Below are 25,176 nucleotides of genomic sequence, written 5' to 3'. Positions count from 1 at the left end.
TTGGGGCCAGCGTGCTATTGCGGTTACTTTAGTTTTCTCTGACTGAAGTGAGGATCTATGTGAAGAAGTGATTTAGGTAGAGTTCAGAGTGAAGGGGTTTTGTTTAAAGACTTTCATTAGGGGTTTTGTTAACTAGCAAGCATTGGAGAGACAAAAAAGTCTTTTCTTGTGGTTACCTGATGCGATGAATCAAGAATTTTGTTTTTAATGCTACTTTTTTGTTTTCTAGATGTGGTATTTTCGCCTAATAGTTCATTACCTGCTAAAGGAAGTAAAGAATGGTCACATCTGTTCCATATGTTATGTAAATATATTACATTTTTTGGAAACCTATGCTTCCAGAGGTCACAAGAACTTATATTATACCAAGGTTAGACTCAAGTAGTAAGTTTGTGTTTTTGGCCACTATGGCAAGAATAATCAGGTAGAAGAGCCTAGTCTCTGCTATCTATCTATTAACCTATACATTAGATGCAAGTCTTCTCTGAAATTCTTCTTGTCCTTATTGAAGTTTTTCTGTAATTCACTGAAGATGTTTTTGAATTCTATTGCAGCAACTCAAAAATAGCGAAGTTATTAATCTTCCAGGCAAAGAAATTTCTCTCCATGAGCAGTTCCATTTCAAAAAATGACCACTCCCTGATATAATATGATAATATCAAAAGTTCCAAAAACGTGCGTGATCGTGAACTATAAACAGTTTTCAGGTAATAAAATATAATACTAAGAACTTGATAAGCCAACTTAAATCATTATCCTAAGCTCCTTTACTCTCCTAGTAAAAGTTCTGCTACAAGTCTTTTTGTCCTATTTAAAAAGTTCTACATTTACTCTCCTTACTATTCCACTCCAAATATTCCAGTGCAAGCAAACGCTATACATGCAGGATGTTATATATGATTCCATAGTATATGTCAATGACTTGCTAGTGACCCCAAAAGACACAAGTTTCCACTATATAGAGAACCAAAATGCTCCTCAGCGGTCCTCCAATTAGGCGATTGTGGGTATATTTCTAAAATATGCTTGAAAGTCAGTCCAAATTTGCCTTTAAAGCAGCAATTTAGAATAAAATAATCTTGGTCATATTTTGAAATTGGTCATATTTCATTTTTGACATTGAGGATTATTGTATGCTCATTTGATATTTTGTTCACTGTGATTTTGTTTTTGTCATCTCTGTTCTTATTTTTTTTATTATTAGCTGATTTCTCCCAATATTATTTATTGATGTTATTGATTTTTTGATTCAGTTAGAAAGCGTTTAGTATAACAGGAGTTGAAAATAACAAAAACCAAAAATAACAACAAATAACATGCATAAACCAAAGGATTTAAAATTGGTGTATGACCCTTGCTTCAGTAATTTTGATAATAGTTGATACAACAGTTGATCATTTATAGTTACCAAAAATCAGTATTAGTATGATAATGTTGATTGGGAATTGAGAGCTATGCAGCGTACTTCTGATATATGATGTACATTAAGATGATATTTGATTTCGAATAATGTGACGGTAGACTTAGTTAGTGTATACACTGTGATAAAGACGAATCTAAAGTAGATTGAATCTATCCGCTTGTAATCCTTTTGGATGTTTAACTTGCTATTTTTGCGTTCAGTGGGTACTTTGACTAATAGCATTTGCCCGTTTCTTGCGATGAAATGGCTTTGATTGATGAATCCTTGTGAAACATGTGATAAAAGTTGGCAAACCTAGGTTATAACCACCGAAAGGACACAACCATGGAATTGGTTTGGTTTCAGACCGAGCAAGAATTATGATATCCTGCTTATTTCTTAGAGAAGTGAAAATTTCGATTTTCGGATTTTTTTTCATATGAATCGTCCACATAGTCGGTCTAACAAACTCTATTGTAGAAGTTTTCCGAGTTATTCAGCTTTTCCTGATTTTTTCATCGGATGAATAGTAGAATATACTCAAATTAAGCAAATTTCTCTCCACCAATTCCAAATGTTGACTTATGGAGTTAATTTATTTTGCATCTGAACAACTCGAATATTTATCTGTTTATGGAATTCCAATTTTCGTACCATTTTTTCTTCTTTTTTGTGCAAAAAAAATTCTGTCTTTTAATATCAAAACTCATAAACAGATAAATATTCGAGTTGTTCAGATGCAAAATAAATTAACTCCATAAGTCAACATTTGGAATTGGTCGGAAAGGAGATGAATTGCTAATTTTGAGTTGCTAATTTGAGTATATTCTACTATTCATCCGATAGAAAAAAATCCCAGGAAATTTTTCTAGCTGGTGTGAATAACTCAGAGAAAAATACCTTCTACAATAGAGTTTGTTAGATCGGCTTTTGAAACAATGTGGACGATTCATATGAGAAAAAAAATCCGAAAATCCGAAAATTTTCAATTTTTTCAACAAGTTTAGTTCACTCTCTAAGAATAAGCAAGTTATATCATAATTCTTGCTCGACGAAAGAATAGATCTGAAACAAACCAATTCAATGGTTGAAGTATCTTGTCCTTTCGGTGGAAGTTATAACTATAGGTTTATAACATTTGCTAAATCACATGTTTCACAGGATTCGTCAATCAAAACCATTTCATCGCAAGGGGAGCAGGCAAATGCTATTAGTCAAGATATACTGAACGCAAAAATAGCAAGTTAAACATCAAAAGAGTTACAAGCGGATAGATTCAATCTACTTTAGATTCGTCTTTATCACAGTGTATCCACACTAGCTTCAATCTACCGTCATTGATTCGAAATCAAAGCTCGTCGCCCGAATGCATCATATATCAGAAGTACGCTTATAGTACTCAATTATTCCCAATCAACATTATCAGCTATTACTAATACTGATTTTTATTATCAACTATAAATGATTGTCAACTGTATTATCAACTATTATCAAGAGTCACTGAAAAACAAGGGTCATACACCAAGCTAAGTTGATCCGCTCTCATTTTTGGTTTATGCATGTTATTTTGTTGTTGTTTTTTGGTTTTTGTTATTTTCAACTCCTGTTATACTAAGCGCTTTCACAGCGGATCAAAAATCAATAACATCAATAAATAATATTGGAATCAAAGGAAATCGAAGCAAATAAATGATAAAAAAAATAGAACAGAGATGACAAAAGTGACAAAATCGCAGTGACAAAATATCAAAAATACAAAGGCACGACTACCCACACAATGACTAATCACAGAAGATATCATCAATGTCAAAATATGAAATATGACCAATTTCAAAATATGACCAAGACCCATTTTTATTCTAAATTACTTTCACTTTTAAGGCAAATTTGGACTGACTTTCAAGCATATTTTAGAAATATACCAGTTTTATTTTCTTCATACTAATTGGAGGACCGCTGAGGGCATTTTGGTTCTCTATATAGTGGGAAACTTTATTGTCTTTGGGGTCACTAGCAAGTCATTGACATATACTATGGAATCATATATAACATCCTATATATACGCGTTTACTTGCACTGGAATATTTGGATGGAATAGTAGGAGAGTAAATGTAGAACTTTTAAATAGGACAAAAAGACTTTTAGCAGAACTTTTACTAGGAGAGTAAAAAAGGAGCTTAGGATAATGATTTAAGTTGGCTTATCAAGTTCTTAGTATTATATTTTATTACCTGAAACTGTTTATAGTTCACGATCACGCACGTTTTTGGAACTTTTGATATTATCATATTATATCAGGGAGTGGTCATTTTTGAAATGGAACTGCTCATGGAGAGAAATTTCTTGCCTGGAAGATTAATAACTTCGCTATTTTTGAGTTGCTGCAATAGAATTCAAAAACATCTTCAGTGAATTGCAAGAAAAACTTCAATAAGGACAAGAAGAACTTCAGAGAATTTCAAGAAGAACTTCATACAGGAATGAAAGCAAAATTTCCTAATTGTATAGGTTAATAGATAGATAAGCAGAGACTAGGCTCTTCTACCTAGTTAATTCTGCTGCTAAAAACACAAACCAGCCAAAAACACAAACTTACCTTACAACTACTGATACGGAGTCTAGCCTTGAGGTAATATAAGTTCTTGTGACCTCTGGAGCATAGGTTTCCAAAAAATGTGGCTCTGTTGCCTTAACGTATGGAACAGATGTGATCATTCTTTGCCACAAGCTTAGCAGGTAATGAACACTATTGGGCGAAAACTGCCACATCTAGAAAAACAAGTAGCATTAAAAACAAAATTCTTGAGGAATTCATCGCAGCAGGTAACCACAAGAAAAGACTTTTTTTTATTTCTCTCCAACCAAAGAATTTTGCTGGTTCCAACAAAAACCCCTAATGAAAGTCTTTAAACAAAACCCTTCACTCTGGTTTCTATAAATCACTTCTTCACATAGATTAGATCTCGGCCCTCACCCGACCTTTTTCAGTCAGGAAACTAAAGAGTAACATAATAGCACGCTGAGCCCCCCTCCTTCTCCCTAAAAATCTCAGTCTCTTAAAGATTATCTCTACATTTTCTTAGATTTCTATATAATTTAACAGTTATTATTTCTCTTCAAAGTAGGTTATCCAGTTGAAGAACTATGTAAGTCTTTTTTGCATTGCACTGCATGATGTAACTCTAAAAATCTTCAACATTTTGCAGTCTTGTATTTGAATTGAAGTCTTGGATAATTTTCAACATTATCTGGTCTTGTATTGACTTTAATACTTAGATAAATTTCTATTTAATTCTCGACCATGTATATACGCTTTTATTATTTATTATCGTTTATTTACTGAATCTGAACAAATATCTATCTGTCTTAAAACGAATCGTTTACTTTTTTTATTAATGTTTAAAGAGACATCTTTATGAAAAAGTCTGGATTTTGAATGAAAATCTGGATAAGAAACTGTATTATTAATACTAAAGTAATATTTGACATAAATAATAGAAGGATTCTAAAACTAAGTTTTTGTTTCACCCTAGAAATTGAGTTTCACTTATAAGGCGTCCACACAACGACACCAATGTTAACTTTGTAACAATATGTGTAGCAAGACATATTTACTAATTCAAAATTAGCCCTTTTGGTAGAACAGTTTGAATTGCCACACACAAACGCATTCTGCGATAAGTTAGAGAATAGCCAAGGTACAAGTTTAACGATGAAACAAATTAATACTAGAGACTTGTCTGAACTCTTGTCTAATGCGCTGCAAGAATCAAGTGTTTGGTTTTTTTTTCATGTTGGGTTCAAAACCCGCAACCTGTGGTAGCACAGGGGGCCTCTCAGACACCCCAGAACATCATAGGATTGCATATTAGTGCTTATAAAGGTGTTCCAATCATTTCCCTACACCTTAGCTAACGCTAAGAAACACTTTCTAACATTACATACAAGTTTATGTTAGGTCAGAAACATTCTGTTAGGTCAGAAACTTTCTGATATTTTAGATCAACCTAGGTGCCGTACCATGTTCCCCCCTCAGCAGGGTCTTCTAGGCTCAAGGCTCCAATGCCCAAAATACTTGATAAATTCAATTCAAGCTAGTCATTCATACTCCTGCCATTTACCCGTGCCCCAGCCATTTAAACATTTGCCTCTCAATTACTTGGACTATCTGTCTTGGCTTTTCTCTGTCTACAATTACCCAGCCCATTCTTGATGCAACCGATTGCCCAAAATACTTGATAAATTCAATTCAACCTGACCTGACAAGTCAGGTCAGGTTCATACTCCTGCCATTTACCCGTGCCCCAGCCATTTAAACATTTGCCTCTCAATTACTTGGACTATCTGTCTTGGCTTTTCTCTGTCTACAATTACCCAGCCCAGTCTTGATGCAACCGATTCCCCAAAATACTTGATAAATTCAATTCAAAATCAACGGACTCGGTCGAGGCCTTCGGCCTCGACCTCGACCTGTCAACTAACCTGACAAGTATGTGTCCAATAAGAGAGTCATTCATACTCCTGCCATTTACCCGTGCCCCAGCCATTTAAACATTTGCCTCTCAATTACTTGGACTATCTGTCTTGGCTTTTCTCTGTCTACAATTACCCAGCCCAGTCTTGATGCAACCAATTGCCCAAAATACTTGATAAATTCAATTCCCAGACTGGGCTGGGTAATTGTAGACAGAGAAAAGCCAAGACAGATAGTCCAAGTAATTGAGAGGCAAATGTTTAAATGGTAAATGGCAGGAGTATGAATGACTCTCTTATTAGACACATACTTGTCAGGTTAGTTTTTGAATTGAATTTATCAAGTATTTTGGGCATCGGAGCCTTGAGCCTAGAAGACCCTGTTGAGGGGGGAACATGTTCCGGCACCTAGGTTGATCTAAAATGTCAGAAGTTTTCTGACCTAACAGAAAGTTTCTGACCTAACAGAAAGTTGTCTGTAATGTTAGAAAGTGTTTCTTAGCGTTAGCTAAGGTGTAGGGACATGATTGGAACACCTTTATAAGCACTAATAAGCAATCCTATGATGTACTGGGGTGTCTGAGAGGCCCCCTGCCTAGAGTCTTAGGCATGCTGATCAAGAATTCAAAAAAGAGGCAAACAAGGCAGACCCGCCTATGGTCTTAAGAAGGTTGACCAAGAATTTAAAATTGACATAGGACCATAAATTTGCTTGAAATAACATTTGCTTGAAATAACGATTGATGCTCTACTTGGCAATATGAGGCCAGAAAATCCGATTCCCGCTGTCGTAAGGTTGGGCAACAGGCTTGCTACTTGTCCCTTTAAAAAAGCGCAGTGACTGACAGGTTGACTAGATCCTATCGCCACCATGTGAACCATTAATGGCTGTGGAGGGTCTTCATCTTTATCCTAATCAAAACCCGTCTGAAATAAAGGACCAAAGCGACGTAGCGTATTCTTTAACGATCTAAGAGTGAACACATGCAAACCATAAGATGGTTCTTTTGTAGAAAATGAAGCGCTTGCATAGACACACTAAGAGGGAAGTCCGCCATATTATGGACAATTGGACAAGCTTAAATCTATCTACAGCAACTGCTTTTAAGATTTAGTATTTGAAACATTTTGTTTTATTGAGCCAAACAATCAAGAGAGTTTTCGTAACAACTAGAACGAGTCCCTCTTCAAGAATAATCTGTTATTCTTGTAATCTGTAATCTGTTATTCAACATGTCAGGTCAAACCTGACATGTTTGACCTGCTGAAGTAAGTCACATATAATAACGCACTCAAAATAAGGTCTATTCTAGAAAGAATCTTAGCTCTAGGGCTGGCGTATTGAATACGCCAGGCTGGCCGTCTTTAATTTAATAGCTAAAGATTCCAAAAAAGCTTAAAGCTTTAGTTATGTCTATCCAGCTCTTTTTTTTAATAAGCTGTCCTTTAAGTACTCTGTCCTCGTCGTGTCAGCCTTAAGATAACTCAATGGAGCTGGGTGCCTCGGATATACCTTGTCGGTTGGACAACGACATGAATCATATAGGGTGAAATGCCCTGGGATGAGCGTATGTCCACCAATGAGTGTAAACAAATCCATTAGCATATGACTAAACAATAAAAAAGTTTGTACAAACCAATATATATTTTACAAAAGCTATAGCTTTCGGGGTCGATTACATATTGTGCGTTTTTCTTCTTTTTTTTATGGGCCTTGGCCGTTTCTAAATATACCTATGAGTAAAATGAAAAATATTAGACGGGTACGTAATCGCAAAACAAGACATAGTTGCAACATACCTGAAGACACTCAACCGTGAATTTTGCTATTAATTGAATCAGTTCTCTATAGTTTTGGACGCTGACCAATTCACCTAGTTGATAATTTGATTTCAGTCTGGCAAGAAGTCGGCAAAACTCGTGGTAGTTTCCGGGTTCACTTAGTCTCTGAAAAAGAAAACATGAGCTAGGATAACCTAATGGGGTCGTTTTAACTTATTAAATTCTGGCAAAAATAAAGTTACAAAATCCGATGAAAGAATCTTTAATTTTCCACTATCAAATTATAAAAAACACACATTTAAAAGACAAAAAAAAATATAAAATACAGTGCTTTTTTACAGCAAACAATTTTTTCTTTCACATACACTCTTTGGATTTGCATTTACTTCCCTTTTATTGAATTCAGTACTTTAATTTCGGTCACCATCCTCATTGGCAGAGTAAATTTATATTAGAAGGAATATAATGCATTCAACTTGCTGAAATACAAGAATATTTCAGCTAAACATTTAAAAAATACAAACTGAAACATACAGGAATGTTAAAATAAAAACTACAAAATGCAATTAGATCACTAAGCTCATTTAAGCCTGAAAAAAAAAATAAAAGGGGCCAAAACAATATATTTACTGCTTTCCTTGCTTACTAATCAAAAAATTGCTTAAATGAAATAACGATCGAAAAACAAAAATAAAAGTTACAGAGCACACTGAGACTAACGCCACTGGTTCATTTCCAACACAGAAATCAATCATATCGAACTAGGTCAATAGAACTTATATTTCGATGAGTCAGGATGGAGGAAGCTACTTAAAAGAATCGACTTTTCAAAGCCATACGCACCAACAGCTATTTCGATACCATAATACTTAGTGATTTTTTATATATTTTTTCTAAGAAATTAGTTATTTTTCTAATAATAGTTCTCATGTTCGATGTAGCGACAAATAATTAAAAAAAATTTTTTTTATTAATTTTTGTATAATAATTCTCATTGTATTTAGTGACGAAAAAGTTAAAAAAAATTCTTATTATTTTTTTAATTTAAAAAAATTATAAGTTGAAAAAAATTATGATTCTCATTATCTTATCTAGCGACAAAAAAGTTAAAAAAACATTTTCCTCATTATTTTTTCTTTGAATAATAACCGAACCTTCGTTATTCCTCTTTTTATCAAAGACACCGGGAACCAATTATTAAATACAAAGGGATATAAAACATCCTTAAATACAATTTCTGAATCCCTATAGATTCACTGTTTTTGCTAGATCAAAATTAAAAACATCATCTAAAATGAAAAACTATTTTAAAACAAAATGCTTGAGTCAGAAAAGGTAATTAAAACAACTTAAATTAAACAAAGATTTAATTTGATGGAATCTGTGTTTAATGAGCGTAGAATTCTTCCATAGTCTATATAATAACAGTCATATAGCACTAATTTTAGTTAGGAATGAAGAACGCTTAAAAAGCACGAACTGTAATCATTTCATATTTCAAGAAAAAAAGCACTTCTGACCCCTCTATAAAACCATAAAAAAATAAACTACGTATTTGACTCCCCAAAACGGATCTATAGGCCGTGCGCTACTACACAGTTATATTAACCATGAACACTAGAATTCTTCAAAAGCACATTGCTACCAGCTCTACTTTACAAATTGGTGAATCAATTCGTGATTCAATATGGGCAGCATCCCCGGCAACAATATTTTTATCTTGTTTACCTTCCCATTGAAAAAATAAGTAATGTCCATAAAAGATTTCTCGCAATTCAGAAATTTGTTGTACTTTCTTTATTAGAAATCCGTGATTTTGGGAAGAAATTTGGATTTTTGCAGAAACATTGTTGAAACCATGAGAAAACGGATAGACGCTATTGGGTTAGTTTACAGAGGAAATTGAAAATATATGAAAATACAGCAAAAGTCCCCTAAACCGAACATAGATGTTAAGAGTCTGAAAAAGTTTAATGCTATTGCAGATTGTCCTTTCACCAATTGGAAAATACACCTTCCACCAACTGGGGAATACACCATCCACCAATTCTACTTAGAAAACAAAGCCTGTTCTTTAGGCTTTTAGTCCCAGGTTAGTCCCTCGTACCTAACATATAGAACTTAAGAAAGAAAAGAATAATTCACTCTAAATGACTTGCTAAGGCTCAAAAAGCCCTCCCGCTTCTGATGCACAACAATCTTGGGTTGTGTATATCTATGAGTAGATACGAATTCGTTGGTCCCTTACAAAACTGAAAAGATTATTGACCCAACACCATAACTTTTCCGGTGTTGTTGTCATCACACTTTTCTCTTTTCTTCTTTTTTTACTTTTCTGAATTTGCTTTGCATGAATTTTCATTTAAAATCAGTTTTAAAATATTGGACGTTGTCATAATGAAATTTTTTCGCTTTTTGGCCTACTCTGATTCTTTTTTTGTGCAATATTTTATTTTATACCATATTTTTCGACGTTATCACAATTAGTTTTATGGTTGTTTTTTTCTTATCACCATACAAAACAAAGTGTGATACCAACATAAGGTAAAGTCAGAACTAAAATAAAACCTTTGGAGGCCCCAAAAGGTAATGAAATATTTAGTACATGGCTCAGGAAGTCCAACGCTCAAAACCACAAACACCCATCTTAAATAGTAACATTTTCATACAGTGGCAGATTCAAGATTTAGGAGGGAAGGGCTGACTTGAATTTAGATCAGACTGATCACTTTTGTTAAATTTGTTTCTAAAAGACTCGAATAATTACAGATTTCTACTGCCAAAAATTAAACTGACCCATGCCCAGCACCCCCCCCCCCACCTCTCCCCGGACAGACATCAACGGCGTGGGTGGGTATCATTTCATTACCTACCTGCGGGTTTAGCAGAATTTTTCTAACGCCATTGGCAAGATGATCCAAAAACTTTCCTCTTTCTTGCTGGTCAAATAACGTCCGTCGAACTGATGCCATCTGTACCAAACAAGACAAAGCCTAAACACAGAATGTTTTTTAGTCTATTAACACTGAGCAATAGTAGAAGAGAAGATATACTGACAATAAACCTTTCCATCAGCTCTAATTTTCAGTCGAAAAAGATGGTACTTTGAAGAAGAAGCAAAAAACAAAGAAGTTATTCAAATATAGTGTAAAAACATCAAACACAGTACTAAAAGAATGTTAAAAAAGAACTCTTACAAAGAGTGTAGCCAAACGAAAAGAAATAATCTGATTACCCTTCCATTAAATTAACTGGAATGTTTGATTCTATGTTCTAATTGTATTATCTCTTCATAAAATCCCTCGCTAAAATGAAATTTTGTATAACTGGCTATTTTTACAGCAAATAACTCTAACCCATCTATTCCGAGCATAAGATACAATCATTTGTCTGGATTGGAATATTTATAGACCTATCTATGCTTAACTTGTCATCCTAAGAAATGATAATGGAATTATTGCTTGTTAGAAATATAAAGCAACGATAGTAAATAAGTCAAAATGTTATTGCTCAAACCACAGCACCATCTATTTAGTATATAAGATTAAACTTTTGATTTATATTACAGAATACATTTATATTACAGAATACATTTAAATTCAACTATAGTTAAACAAAAATAACAAGAATCCGAGCCTAAGTGAATTCTATGTTTCAAAGCAGACATATACTCTCTAATGGTTGCTAATTCTAAATCGATGAAGCACAGTAACTATCTTCAACACCTGAAATCCGTAAAGACAGCGGTACAAACCTTAGAGTCGAAAGACCCTTTTCCTCGAAGAGTGACGATCCTTAAGACAGATAGAGCCAAACAGTTATTTTTCTTTGAATAAAGCAGCTCCTTTTTACCGATTTTGATACAATTTTCACCCTATTGACATTCACCCTATTGACATTACTATTGACATTACTATTGACATATACTATTCACCCTATTGACATTATATGGTGTTGTTACTTAGAGGACTTTTTCATCCGGCTTTCCGGTACATTCTATCTATAGAAATTTGCTTGTTAAAACAAGGAAGTTTGTTTGATCTGTTTGTTTTTATTTTTTACTATTTTGCCAAGTAGTCACGTCCACACATAGTATGTTGAAATTTCCAAATTTAAGAAGAAAGGGTAACTAATTTAACAGATTATCCTACTACTCATGAACTTAAACGTTAGAATGCAGACACAGACAACTTGCAATTGATGTGGAAACTTCAATCATTTCTTTGGATTTCAATAAAAAGGGATAATCCTTTCTGGGATACAAGAAACAAGACATATAGAAACAAGGAGAAAAAAGGGAAAAGACACTTCAAAAGAAATCGCTGTTTGGAATTCTTGCGTCTAGACAATTCTAGTAAACGAGTTCTAAATACCCTGGTTGCTTTTCCTCGACTGCGTAATCTTGCAGATTATGATCCATAATATTGTCATCAATGATATCAAAATCTAATGAAAATGTCTGCATAGAATGTCTGTATGAGTATGTCTGAACGCAAATAGGTCTTAATGTCTTATGGTAAGATCAGACATAAAAGAAGAAATTGTTCTCAGTCTGTAAAAATGGCCATGGAGAAACGGTGTGGTGTTTACACTATAATGACAAAATATTTGAAATCAGAATGGCAGTATCAGAGAACTATGCCATGTCATAGAATCATGTCATAACTAATAAACCATACAAGTATGACTTACTTGAATGTAAAAACAGACAGAAAAAAGACTGGACTGTTGTTTTCTACTGAAAAAAAAAATGTTAGTACATTTGAAACTCAAAACAATGAGTCCGAAATTTGATTTCCTAACCAATTCATTATTTATTCGGTAGCAGAGAGGACGTTCAAAAAATTAGCAGCCTTTCGAACGTCGTCAAACGATGCGACAAGACCCAATATCTATTTATTGCGTTTCTAACTAAAAAACAAAATATGTGCGACGAGCTTTGCTATTACATGGCCTATAAAAAATACTAATAAAAACAAAATGAACGGCTAATTTACTCAGTGAGCGTCACAGAATGATCTACAAATATATTTGAAAATAAGCAAGGAAACTCAATTTCGTTTCCGAGAAAAAAAAGGCAAATGCCATCTAGTGTTATTTGGCAAATTCCTAAAGATAATTATAAAAAAAACGAAAATTAAAAATAGAACAGTTATTCATCTTATCCTTTGGTAAAGAAACATTTTCTGAATATATTTTTTTAATTAAGCTGTGTTCTGAGTCCTAACTAGGCCTAGTTATTTTGTAATCAATTAAATCAGTTTCAGACAAAATAATTTGCCTACTTTCAAAATATTTCCGGCTGGTCTAAATACACCTAGAGCTCCAATCGGAATACAAATTTTAATGGCTTCTTTGGGATTTTTCTAGTTTTACTGGGTATTGATCCAGTTTCAGTGACACTAGTAGCCTTTTAAGTCTTTTTAAACCCATGGTCAAGTGCCAAAGATTCCTCTCTTATCAATTTCACATATTCTTTGCCTAACTTTGTTTTGAGGTTTCATCTTGTCTAGTTAATGTAAATATGTGGGAGACATTGCTTCGTTGTCCCTTTTTGGAACAATATCAGTTGGCTCCTTGATGTCCCCGCAGTCCTATATGTAACGAGATCAAAACTTCAAAAAGCCGTTTAATTAAAACTGTCAAAAAGTACAAAAAGTGTACATCTGGGACTGCAGTATAAGTGTAGCCCTGGGGATAAGGGTATTAAATTTTGCAAATAGCTCAAATATGAGAGAGGTTTCATAGAGACATTTCTATAGAAAAGTGGATGTTTCACACCTTGTTGAAGTCAGGTTCGTGCAACATATCTTAATATGTAACATTGTCACTGCAGTAGCTTCAACATGGTAAAGAGCAAACCAGAGTCAAAACAAATAAAAACAGGTTTTAAAGACATAGTGTAGCGGCTAATTTTCTTTTGAAAACCGGAATTTTCATTCAAATTCACAGTTACGAGAAGAAATGTTTCTAAACTTTGGAAAAGAGATTGACACCCCTGAATAAGATATCCTACTGAGATGAAAGTAAACCATTTGCCAAAAAACACTTAACTGGAGACTTTCAGTCGTTCAGCTTGACAACAAGAAAATCATATTTTGCATGAGTAGCATAGCACTAATGTGTCTCCGTTTTTTACCGTTTTTTTCCCAGAAGTGGTCTTAAAGTAAAATTGATTTGGGCCAAGTCAATTTTGGCCTAAACAGGGTCAAAATGCCAGAGCAGGTAAATTCTGAATTAAACAGTCCATCTGCCACGCTCTATAATCTTTAACCGGAGGTTTCCATGTCCCAATCTTGAAAATCGAGAAAAATCACATTTCAGCATGGGTATTGGCAAAAAGACTAGTTTCATAGGAAACATTATGCAGAACTAGCTGATAATCAAAGAAGATCTACTACAGGCAATATGGTTTTAAAGAGTCAGGAAACAGAGCTGATAGGGCAGAAAATAAAGATTGACGACATCATAGAAGCTGGCAAAGGTTAATTAAAGGAAGATTAATTATGGTACTATCCTTATTAAAAGACACTATATCTTCAAAAATTAGGGAAAGTGAACAGTTTAATTATCAAAAAAAAATTCAACTGATTTGTTTATTTTCTATATTATTGTTTCAAGCAAAAGTTATATTTAGAAGACGTATTTAGAGAAATTATCATTATAGTTCTGACTATTAACGAATAGTTCTGACTATTCGTTTGGTAAACACGACCACCAGGATTAATGGTCGTAGATCGCTCTTTACTAGGTTCCATCAAAAGAAAAGCCATAGTTTTTTTTCTGTTTTTGATATATTATCAGCAAAACAAAACTGGCATCACCAAAAGCAAAGCAAACCCCAACTTTTTTCTGACAGCCACTGCTCCAATCTAGTAAAGCTCAACCCAAGGCTCATAATAGCCGAAATTTTAAAATTGGGTCGGTGACAAACATTTCCTACTTAACACTATTTTGAAAATGTTAATTTTTATTCAGATTTAAATAAATAGTAATTACAAACTGTAATTACAAGTAAAAATTTTTGCGAATTTTGAAAAAAAAACTAAAATCATAAAAAAATTAATTGAAATTGAAATGCAGAATACACCATTGAAATTGCCATTGTTAAAAACCCTCAAAGCACCAAGGACATTAAAATGAAAATAGTTTTTGGTCCCTGGTTCCATCTTCGGTCTATTCATACCTGAAAACCAAGATTTCTACGATTTTCTTTTGGTTGTTATACAACTAATAAGATTTTGCGTCAATTCTCTCCTTTGCTGCCACACTTGAAAGGTGAAAAGAAACAAGCTTCCCTTTGAAGGTGTTGTATTTGGGAATTATTAGTGCTAGCGTCGAATTTTTACGAACGAAAAGCTTTGTTAAATTTAGTTTACTAGTTTTGCTCATTTATTTTCATGGGTCAATGTGGTAACACTAACAAGAATCTGATAATCCGCTAAAATCTATATAATTTTCAAACAGCCAAAAGAGAAATCAAGCCTGGAGAAAAATTCAAAATGAAACATGCCCAGTGTGAAATAATGTGCAGCCTAAAGGGTAAAGTCCTCAAGTTATACAAATAGCCTATATGAAACAGAGGCTTCATATATACATTTGGTCGAAAGGTGACGCATTATTAAATATTTAGACAGCAGTCATATGACTCAACTTATCTGTAAACGGCCCAAGGACAGGTTCTAGGACCTCTGCATCTCTAATCCCCCCCCAAGTCCCATTTTCAAGCACCATAATGAAATCAAAGTCATACATAGATTTTCAATCTACAACGTAGGTATTTTTGAAGAGCACACTGACTTTCCATGCATACAAATAACAGTTCAATAGGAACAAATCCTTTCATTTGACAGCGAAACAACAAACAAAATATCTGGATATTTCAGTCACATATACAGTGGGCATTAGATCTGCTGATGACGGCCACTATACATGCGACCGAAATACCCAGAGATTTTATTGTTGTTTCGCTGTCAAATAAAAGGATTTGTCCCTAGTGTTTCATTCTACATGATTCAACAGTAAAAAGTGAACCCCTTAGACCTTTCTTGAAGAATCCCAAAAAAGAAAAGATTTTTTAAAAGCCCCCCCCCCCCTGATTTTTCAGAAAAAGTGATAGACTTATTTTTTTTAGCGAGTTTGTGCAAATGCCCTAACCTAGGAACATTTGAAACGTTGTTTTGTCGTACTGAGAGTGTTTTTTTCTTTCTTTTTTCATTATAAACAACGTGATCCTCCATTGCAAGGGAAAGATCAACGAACAACTACCACAGTATCTGCCTTTGGCAAGTCATGGGGGAGAGAATTTTCCCCGAAAGAAGAGACATTTTCTAATGTAGATACACTTTTGCGAGTAAAGTTGTAAATTTTTCAGAAATATATTGATCATTGTAAGTAAGTGCAAAACCTCTATATGATAATTTTAATTGAATTTATGATAAATTGTTTCGCTAGACATCCACTCAATTCTGATAATGATTTACTGCATTAATTGGGTTAAAAACTCAGCGTTTAATGTTTTAAGCCCCTCTAACTTCCAAGAAATAAATCCTCTGGTACCCTAACCTTTAAACTTGAGCTGCGTTCATTTATGACTAAGGACTTTGCACTATTTACTTATTATAGCAGCACTAAAGAAGCTGAGATATTATTTGCCTAAAATAGGTTACAAAACTAAGAAGCTCACCATAGACGAAAGTGTATTGGGCAGAGATGCAAACAAGTCAAAAAATAACTGTAAAGTTGAGAAATCCATAAAAGTCGGTCGCCAACCAGAAGGTATCTGGACTGTACACAAATCATCTGAACTTTCATCTTGGCTAGTCCCAATAAAGTCATAGGTGAGACAGTTGTAAGCCAGCTTCAATAAATTTGCCAAAATTCCATACTGTGCTTCGTCGTTAAAATTTAAGTTTTTACAATTTTCAAGAGCTTGTTTGAGCAACGTGCAGGAGAGCTGAAAGACTTCAAGAAGAAGAACATCACGGAATGAGCCAGCAATTTTTCTGTGTTTCATCATGGTCAACGTCACATCTGCTTCTGTAAGTGTGTTCATTTCTGATACTAGCTGAGCAAGTATTTGAACACCAATCACATTTTGTTCAACAGTGCCCTAAAAGAAGAATTGTGTTCTGTAAATGTGTTCATTTCTGATACTAGCTGAGCAAGTATTTGAACACCAATCACATTTTTTTCAACAGTGCCCTAAAAGAAGAATTGAATGCAGACAATTCTATACAATAGCTAATAGGATTGCAACTAATAGGATTAAGTTGTAAGAGATAAATTTGAACAAATCACTGTGAAAAAAGAGCATTCCGTAAAACAACATTTTTTAAGAAAAAACTTACTTTCTTTTGCCGTTAAAATAGCTTCAATACAAAAAAAGTTTGACTATACACGCTGTACTTGTACACATAATATTCCTATGCATTTTTTGGTCTTAATTAATACATTATTTGTTTTGCGAAAATTTTAATGGCGTGGAATCAATATTGTTTATCAATGCATTTTCAAACAAAAAATAAGATAAACACCATTATTACATGGTGTCCCCTCCCCAAGGTGTAACTACCCAATATCTCGAAAACCATGTCCTGTACCTATTAGTTTTCTCTTTTATAGTGACTAGCTTTAAAGCAGCGGTCGGGGAACTTTTTAAATCATTACCCAAAAATATTTTTCTGTAAGTTGATATTACCGCATGGCGAAGAGCAAAAAAAACGGAACCGTCTCTTTTTAGCATCTTTCATTTTATAGCCCCTCCTGATAATTCTGAAAAGAAAACAATAGCTAAAAATTTAATTGAAACATAATTTATCATCGTAAACATCAATAGACATCAATCGATTTCTGTTCTTCATTTTTATGTTCATTAGAGCGGAAAAGTCTAGTTCGCACAAAAATGTCGTTCCAAATGGCAGCAATTTTTTAACCGCCTCTTCATGTGCAATTTTGAAAGCCTTTGCAGCTTTTGGCATCCCAAAAGAGGACAAGCTTTGTTTACTCTCAAATTGAAAACGTGCTTCAGTATTAGATCGAAGTTCAAGAATTTCTTCTGCCAAACCTGAAGGTTCTTTTGGTATCATAGCAATTTAAAATTTAAAAGGATCTACAATCCAACTGACAGTACGTGTATCAAGATCTGGAAAGTAATCTGAAAACCGCTTTCTGAGTTTGACAAGATGTCTTACAACAGTATCCTTGATATCAGCAAAAGTAATTTTTTCGCAATCTTCCAAAAACAAAGCTAACCTTGAAAATGAAGCTATCTTGTTCTGTTGTACTTGCTGTTTCCAATATCGTAGATTTAATCTAAACGCTGACACTATTTCTCTCGCTGAAATGATATTAATATTCTTTCCTTGCAATTCTTGGTTTAATATATTTATACCCTCAAAAATGTTCGCTAAATATGCGAGATATGAAACCCAGGAAAAGTTTTTGAACTTATCTGCGAGAATATTTTTTTGGTCAACCATAAAAATTTTGACTTCAGTTTTGAGCGTCCATACTCGATTTAGTACGTTTCCGCGCGAGAGCCACCTTACTTCCGTATAATAAAGTAGGTCTGTATATTCAGCTTCACCGTCCTGACATAATTCAGGAAGTAGCCGCGTGTTTAGTGCACGTCCCTTGATAAAATTTACAATCTAGATGATATCATGCATGACGGCTTCCAGTGTAGGTTCTGAATATTTGACCATAAGGCCCTGGCGATGTATCATACAGTGAGTAACTTCAACATTTGGGCTTTTTTCACGAAAGTTGAGAAACCATTTATATGACCCAGCATAGCTGGAGCTCCATCCAAAGATACAGAAATACAGTTTTCCCAGTTTAAACTTTGCGCATTGAAGTATTCATTTACTTTACTGTACACATCAATTCCACGGGATCTCATTTCGAGAGGAGAACAAAACAGCAATTCGTTTTCAAAATTATCAGCACCTTTGTAGCGAACATATATCATTACCTGTGAATTGCTACTAAAATCAGTTGTCTCATCAAGTTGAATAACAAAATATTTAGCCTGTTTTAAGGCGAAAATAAGCTGTTCCTTCTACATTTTCTGCTAACACAGGAATTCGTTCTTTCACAATTTTCGCAAACAAGGGCACTGAATTCAGTTTCTTCGCTTCTTTTTGACCACACATAATTTCTACCATTTTCACAGCAGCTGATTTAACCAAATTTTCACCAATAGTGTATGGTTTCTTATTTCGAGCAATCAACCAGGCAACTTCAAAGCTAGCCCTTGATACTGAAAGTTGATCAAATGTACTGAACAAGTTGCTATTCAATCTGTCTTTTAACAGATATGTCCAAATTTGCAAAGTATTCTTGCGGTTTTGAAGTCAGGTGTGAATGCAAATTATCTAAATATTTCTTCAACTAACTTTTTTTTGAAAGATTCTGAAGTCAGTATCTTCATATATACAACACTCTGTGGTTTCATTGTACCATTGTCTTCTATTTGTGTAAAACCGTAATTACGGATTTCGTCTTGGTTGTTCTTTTTTCTATTTGCTGCCATATGAAGGGAGACAGAAAATAATAATTGCAATACTTGAATTAAATTTTCAAATCACGGCTAACCTTCTTAACATATTGATGATTAATGATAAAATGGTGGTCTTGTCAACAACTAACTAGAAAAACTGGCTCTCTGACTCCTCAATGTATTTGTATCTTGACGGCATGGCACGGACTGAGTCGGTAGCCAAGGCTGTGCTTTACTGCGCAAAAATTTAACTCGAGAACACTCTAATGGTAGGGAGTGAGATGGCGTGGCCTGCATATGTCGCTAAATTGTTTAAGTTGAAAAAAATACTAACAGGTTTACAAAATAGCAAATCAAAAATATATACTTTTTACTCACATAAGTTTCATTTTTACCCCCAAAAATTTCATTTTTACCCCATTTGGGGTAATTTACCCCGGTTCCCCGACCGCTGCTTTAAAGGAAAAGAAAATAAGGAGGGTGGCATACTGAAACTTCGTCTTTGATATATTGAAACGGCTTTTGGCTTTTTTTTTTTCCATTGTAAACAACTTAATGGTGTTTACTCTGATCATGATTTGCTATATTATTTGGGTTAAAGTAAAATTTACGTTGGAGTAAAATTATGGAACAGTATTCCGCTTGAAATAAAAGATTCTGTTTCAATTCCGTCATTTAAATATAATTATAAGAAACATGTACTAGTACAGAATAAATAGTTTTTAGGAGGAATCTCTCTTTTTCATGTAGTGTACAGTGCCTTTTTTTTTTTTTTTCTTTTTTTTTTCAAAGTTGTTTTTTTTTTCAATTTTTTAGTATCAAGTAATTAGTTTTATTATTTTTATGAATATTTGATTTATCCAGGGATTACATTTAGTCCCTAGAGATCATTTATCAGTCTTTTCTTTTCAAAGTTTGTTTGTTTGTCAATTTGTTATTTGTCAATAATTAGTGATAGTATTTCTATGAATATTCGATTTCTCCAAGGACTACATTTAGGCCCTAGGGATCATTGATCAGTCCCTGGAGTTGTGTTTTATTTGTGTTTATATTGAATAAAGTCAAAGTTCAAAGTTTAAAGAGTAATGCTTAGTCTTTTCAAATCCCCTAACTCTCCAGAAATGGTCTCCTGGTACTAAAATCTGGTGATTACGGTGTTTACATTGTTTTATGGTGCTTAAAACTTGAGTATGTCCCCAAATTGGAACCGCTTTTAAAATTCGCATGTTCGTGAACTCCACGGAAAAAAAGGCTTTTTTAAAGTTTATTGAACCTGCTTCGAAAGTTTTTCCGAATAATTTACTTCGATCCTTATATACTTATAAATTTTAACAAGATTTTATCCAGGCAACTGTTGGCTTTCTAACCTTGCTTTCGTGGAAAACACACACTAATTTACTCTAAAGCATGGAGACTTAGAATTTTGACAGGTGTTTCAACAACAACAAAAATCACACAATCTATTCCTTTTTTTATTTTTAGGCTCCAAATGCCCCTTGTTAAATTTCAAAAACATTAAAATTTAGAATTTGAAAGTTGCTTCAAATACCCGCTTAAGGAGGCATCTTCCCACCCACCAGATAGCGTTATTATCCTTCCCTCATAGATCAACCAACATTTAAACAACAATCTCACCAGAAGACATGACATTATTCCCGAGATAACGATTTTTCACACTTTTGGTTATGCAAATCAGAGCTACAAGATAACTGCACTTGTAGTCATCAAACATCGTTTAATACCCAAAGTACTTGTGAGTAATAATTACTCCATATCCTACCTCTGGGCAGGCATTCTCAAAGACATTCTATGATAGCGATACGTCTTTGGAACTCAAAATAGATTGGAAGCATAAATTGCTTCTGTTTGAAAGAAAGTATCTTTCAGAAGAGCTAAACTCTGAAAAGCTCAGAAAACACTACCAAAATTTGCTTTACGAAAAAAAAATCCATAGCCTAGTCCATGACAAAGTCATTTTGAAGCGAAGTCTTCGTTATAACTAGAACTTCACTTTAATGTTAGATAAACTTGAATTGTAAGACAGCGATAGGCAGTTCAGGCCAATCTCTCAAGCTTACTCAGGGAGAAGTCAATCTTGGAATCGACAACTTCCGAAATAAAAATTTTTTAATGGGTTTATCAATTCAGTTTAACCATTCAGCAACGTTTCTCTTAATGTTGCACATCAAAAGAAAGAAAAAATGTCACAACGGAAGAAGAAAAAGACGACGTAACACCACTTACTTGAAGGAATGTCCTTACGTCCGATGTCACATTTCTGAAGACGTATTCATCTTTGTAACTATCAAACCAACCAAGTTTTGTAATACGACAAAAAAGTTGAATCAATGCTTGTACAACAAAAGGTGCGAGTTTGGAATGCGTCAATAGATAGTTTAGCACGTAATTTCCTGCAAAAAAATGTAATATTAGTCTAATCAGAGGAAGCAATGTAGCGGCCATGTACCTCCACTGTATTAGTTGTTCCTTCCTTCCTTTCATTTTCTCACCATTTCCTATGAAAGGGATGGTCGTAGAAACTTTGGAGGAGGGCTCAATCATCTGGAAATTGAAACTTCTAGTGCCCTTTTTAAGAATAAAAAATTATTGGAGGGCAACCAGCCCCCCTCCCACACCCTTTTTCGCTACCCACCCCCTAGACCCAAAAGACATTTGTCCAAAATTTGAGGAAGTCATCTGGTTCAAATTTGTCAAGAGGCCCAATAAATACGCATGCAGAGATGACATGATCCCGAAAACTCCTACGAAAAGAACCGTGCATTATTCACATTGCTATTTGTTAACAGATGGGCTTTGTAGTGGACAAAGGGGGGCATATTTTATCTTGTGTGTCATTGGCTCGAAACTTTTAGAGATCGCGCTCTGTGTCAAAAAGGTCAAACATTTTGTTGTAGGAGGGGGGGGGGCTTGAAACGCGACAGTACCTTTTTTATACCTAGTGAGATTGAAGCTTAAGGAAGTAGGTTTTAGGGCCAATAGGAACAAAATTTACATAAAAAAAAATTGGTCACTGTCCCCCACAAAAAATGGGGCCAAAACATCTTTCCTGATTGGCTCGAAACTTACATCCTTGTCCATGTATTTAGACTAAGGGAGCCCAAATGCAGAAGAAAAAATTGAAAAAATCCATTGAATCTCCCAAAACAGGGCCTAACAAAGAGCTTCACTTCGTTTGGAACGTGTGGTTGTAAAAACTTAAAACTTTTCGGCTAAAAGACCCCATAATCCCCATGGCATCAGATCAAGACTTTGAGATAGCCTTTTTAGAAACTTTGAAAGGTCTAATAAGCATGACTCTGGGGTCGACCTGACCCCCCCCCCCCCTCCCTAGTCCAAGAGATAATGTCTCTAAACAATTTAAATTAATCATTGATCAAAGGTTTTATTAAAAAAAAAAAACAGCCATGATTGGTATGGTCTGTCCCATCAGTTGGGAGTTCTTAGGGATAGTTGGCTAGGCAGATTCCCACTTTCTCAAAGGTATATTCTAGAAAGTGGCACGCATACCCGAGTGAATCAAAAGATGTTATGCACACCAAAGTTTCCAAATTATCTGCAAGACATCGGGAATGTCTTTGGGGATCAACTTGGGACTTTCAGGGATCGTTAGTGAGAGGTCAAGAAGCCGGAAATTTTGACCTGGGAAAGAGAGTGAGGCAAATCGAAAGGCACTATGTCTTTCCAGGTCACCACAATATTATATCTGCAATATCTAGGGAACGTCTAAGAGGATGGAGTTGTAACTTTCAGCTAGTGTTGGAGAAAGAAGGCGATGGTGGCAAGGCGACTTGAAATTTTGTGTTACAGGTGGGGGGATTAAGTATGTTTTGTCTCAGAGCAACCGACACGTTTTGTACTATAAGCCGCAATCGGAATTAGAATTTATTCCCAATAAAGTGACAAGGTAAATCAAAAGACGCCATGTGTTGCCAGGTAATCAAAACAGCGCATCTACAATATTTTAGGAGTGGCCAGAGAGATCCAAGCTGGAACTTCATGTAGTTGTTTGTTGTTTTTTTTTTGGGGGGGGGGGGGTAGTTCGACTTCAAATTTAAGTTTTCGAGATGGGAATGTGACGGTAAAACATATTTTGTCTCAAGTCTGCAAAAAAATTTCAGCACTTTAAACCCCTATGGAACTCAAACATAGGCCAGAAGAGCTTTCACTTTCATCGGGTTTCATCAGGGTTTCCATTGACTTTCTGTTATGTCAGCGGCTCAGAATCATTCGCAGGTGAACTGCAGCTTTTTCATAACGAAATAAGCTCAATTGGATCGCCCACTGTCTCTTGAGCCCAAATACTTCATTTTAAGAACCTGCAGCTCCTACTACTAAACATTTCTAGATTAACATGTACCACAGCCACTTCAGATAGGCTACAACTTATTTCATTATTAAACAGTTTTTAAGTAAGGCACGGCTCTTTTATTCAGGAATAAGGGCGATTGACTCCTTTAAGCTTGAAGTGGGCAAAAGCTATTAAGAACAAGCAGACACGACATGCACGCAAGCTGGGGTCCTCACCCCTCCCCCCCTTCTAATTATTCCTGGATTTCTTGACACTTCTTATTCGAATAATCAGTTGTTGTTTTTATTGGAACCCTCCCTCACGGAAAAAGAAAATTCATGTGTACGTGCCTAGAATATAAGGCTGTTTTGCAAGCACAGCAATGCAAACCTTCAGCGTGGTAAGTAGTGCAAGATACTGGCTTCAGGTCCTTTTGAAGATTACCAAACAAAACGCTAATGATAAGTGTAAGGTCGTTAGCCATCCCTTATCTTATGAGGCAATGTTGTCTTTCCAATTCGTCATTAGGTAATTATCTAATTGTTGTAATTATCTAATTATTTATTCTGCAAATATTTCAAGATATCTTTGTTTACAATGGTACTCAAAGTAAATAGGAGAAAATCTGATATTACATCTAGAAGGAAGATTGTCATTAAAGCAACAACAATAAAAGTAGAAAAGGAAAGAGCCTCTAATGAGAAGTGTTAAATCTTCAAACAAACTCCACTATGTTTTCAGCGAAGAACTTTCATCGACTTTTCAAGAACTTGCCAATATGAGGAAACTAGGCAAGAATAGAATAGTGTCGTAAGGGGCTAGGTCTGGCAGAATCAAAACAGGTTCAATGCAATTGTACTTTGAAATTTTTATTCTCCGTGGCAAATAGTGGCACATGTTACTAAAATAAGGAGGCAACCAATCGATACACTGGGGAAGATTATCATACACGCAACAAATAGTTGAAAGCCTTGGAGTACGTGGATAATACAATTTGATTTCGGACTGCCACACTGTGGAAAGACCCTTGTAAGGAAATGCCAGCTAATAAATCTAGGCTATTTTACACACAGTTATATAAGCGTTAAACCCAGTTTATCATTATATATATATATATATATATATATATATATATATATATATATATATATATATATATATATATATATATATATATATATATATATATATATATATATATATATATATATATATATATATATATATATATATATATATCGCAAATTAGACAAATCTTGAGAACACGATTTTATTCAGCAAAAATTGAACAGTAAGCCTAAAATTACCAAAAGGAGACTTACTAATGTCAATACGTTGCTGCAACGATAGTATCTGAGCTGGTTTTGATACAAGCCTATTCAGTGTAGTGGCTGCTAGCAACTGGGAATACGAGGAATCTGCTCGTTCTAACAGCAATTGACATTGATTTAAAGAGCTGCGAGAAAAGAAATAATTTTAAAATAAAGCTATAATGCAGCTACAACCAAATTTATAAATTTCAATTGGCAAACAGTTCCGTTTTATTTTTAAGGAGATGATTATTTATCTATGCTATCCATCAAAATTCTTTGACGCAAATTCTTTTTTCTTTTTTTTTCAGTTCACAATTATATCTGCAGAAAAGATAGACTGAGGATGAAAAATTTCGGCCTACCAACGGTCTTGTGACTTCAAAAGTTAACACTT

The 25,176-nt window shown here is 34.5% G+C and overlaps 1 protein-coding gene across 1 annotated transcript in view; it reads right to left on the bottom strand.

The window, feature by feature from the left end:
- Ranbp16 (Ran-binding protein 16) overlaps positions 1–25,176 on the bottom strand; it is a 238,509-nt gene that overhangs the window by 194,535 nt on the left and 18,798 nt on the right. The window contains exons 3-8 of the mRNA XM_089090269.1: positions 24,792–24,925; positions 21,405–21,571; positions 16,344–16,769; positions 10,531–10,650; positions 7,676–7,822; positions 3,999–4,171 (exon numbers count right to left, since the gene is read on the bottom strand). Coding sequence (XP_088946395.1) covers positions 3,999–4,171; positions 7,676–7,822; positions 10,531–10,650; positions 16,344–16,769; positions 21,405–21,571; positions 24,792–24,925 — 1,167 coding nt within the window. The remainder of the gene's footprint in view (positions 1–3,998; positions 4,172–7,675; positions 7,823–10,530; positions 10,651–16,343; positions 16,770–21,404; positions 21,572–24,791; positions 24,926–25,176) is intronic.

The sequence above is a fragment of the Artemia sp. Qi Xiang Cuo genome, chromosome 6 (genome assembly GCF_049724085.1).
Source record: "Artemia sp. Qi Xiang Cuo chromosome 6, ASM4972408v1, whole genome shotgun sequence".
Lineage (NCBI taxonomy): Eukaryota > Metazoa > Arthropoda > Branchiopoda > Anostraca > Artemiidae > Artemia > Artemia sp. Qi Xiang Cuo.
Note: the sequence above shows the minus strand (reverse complement) of the source record. Positions and strands in the feature narration are given on the sequence as shown.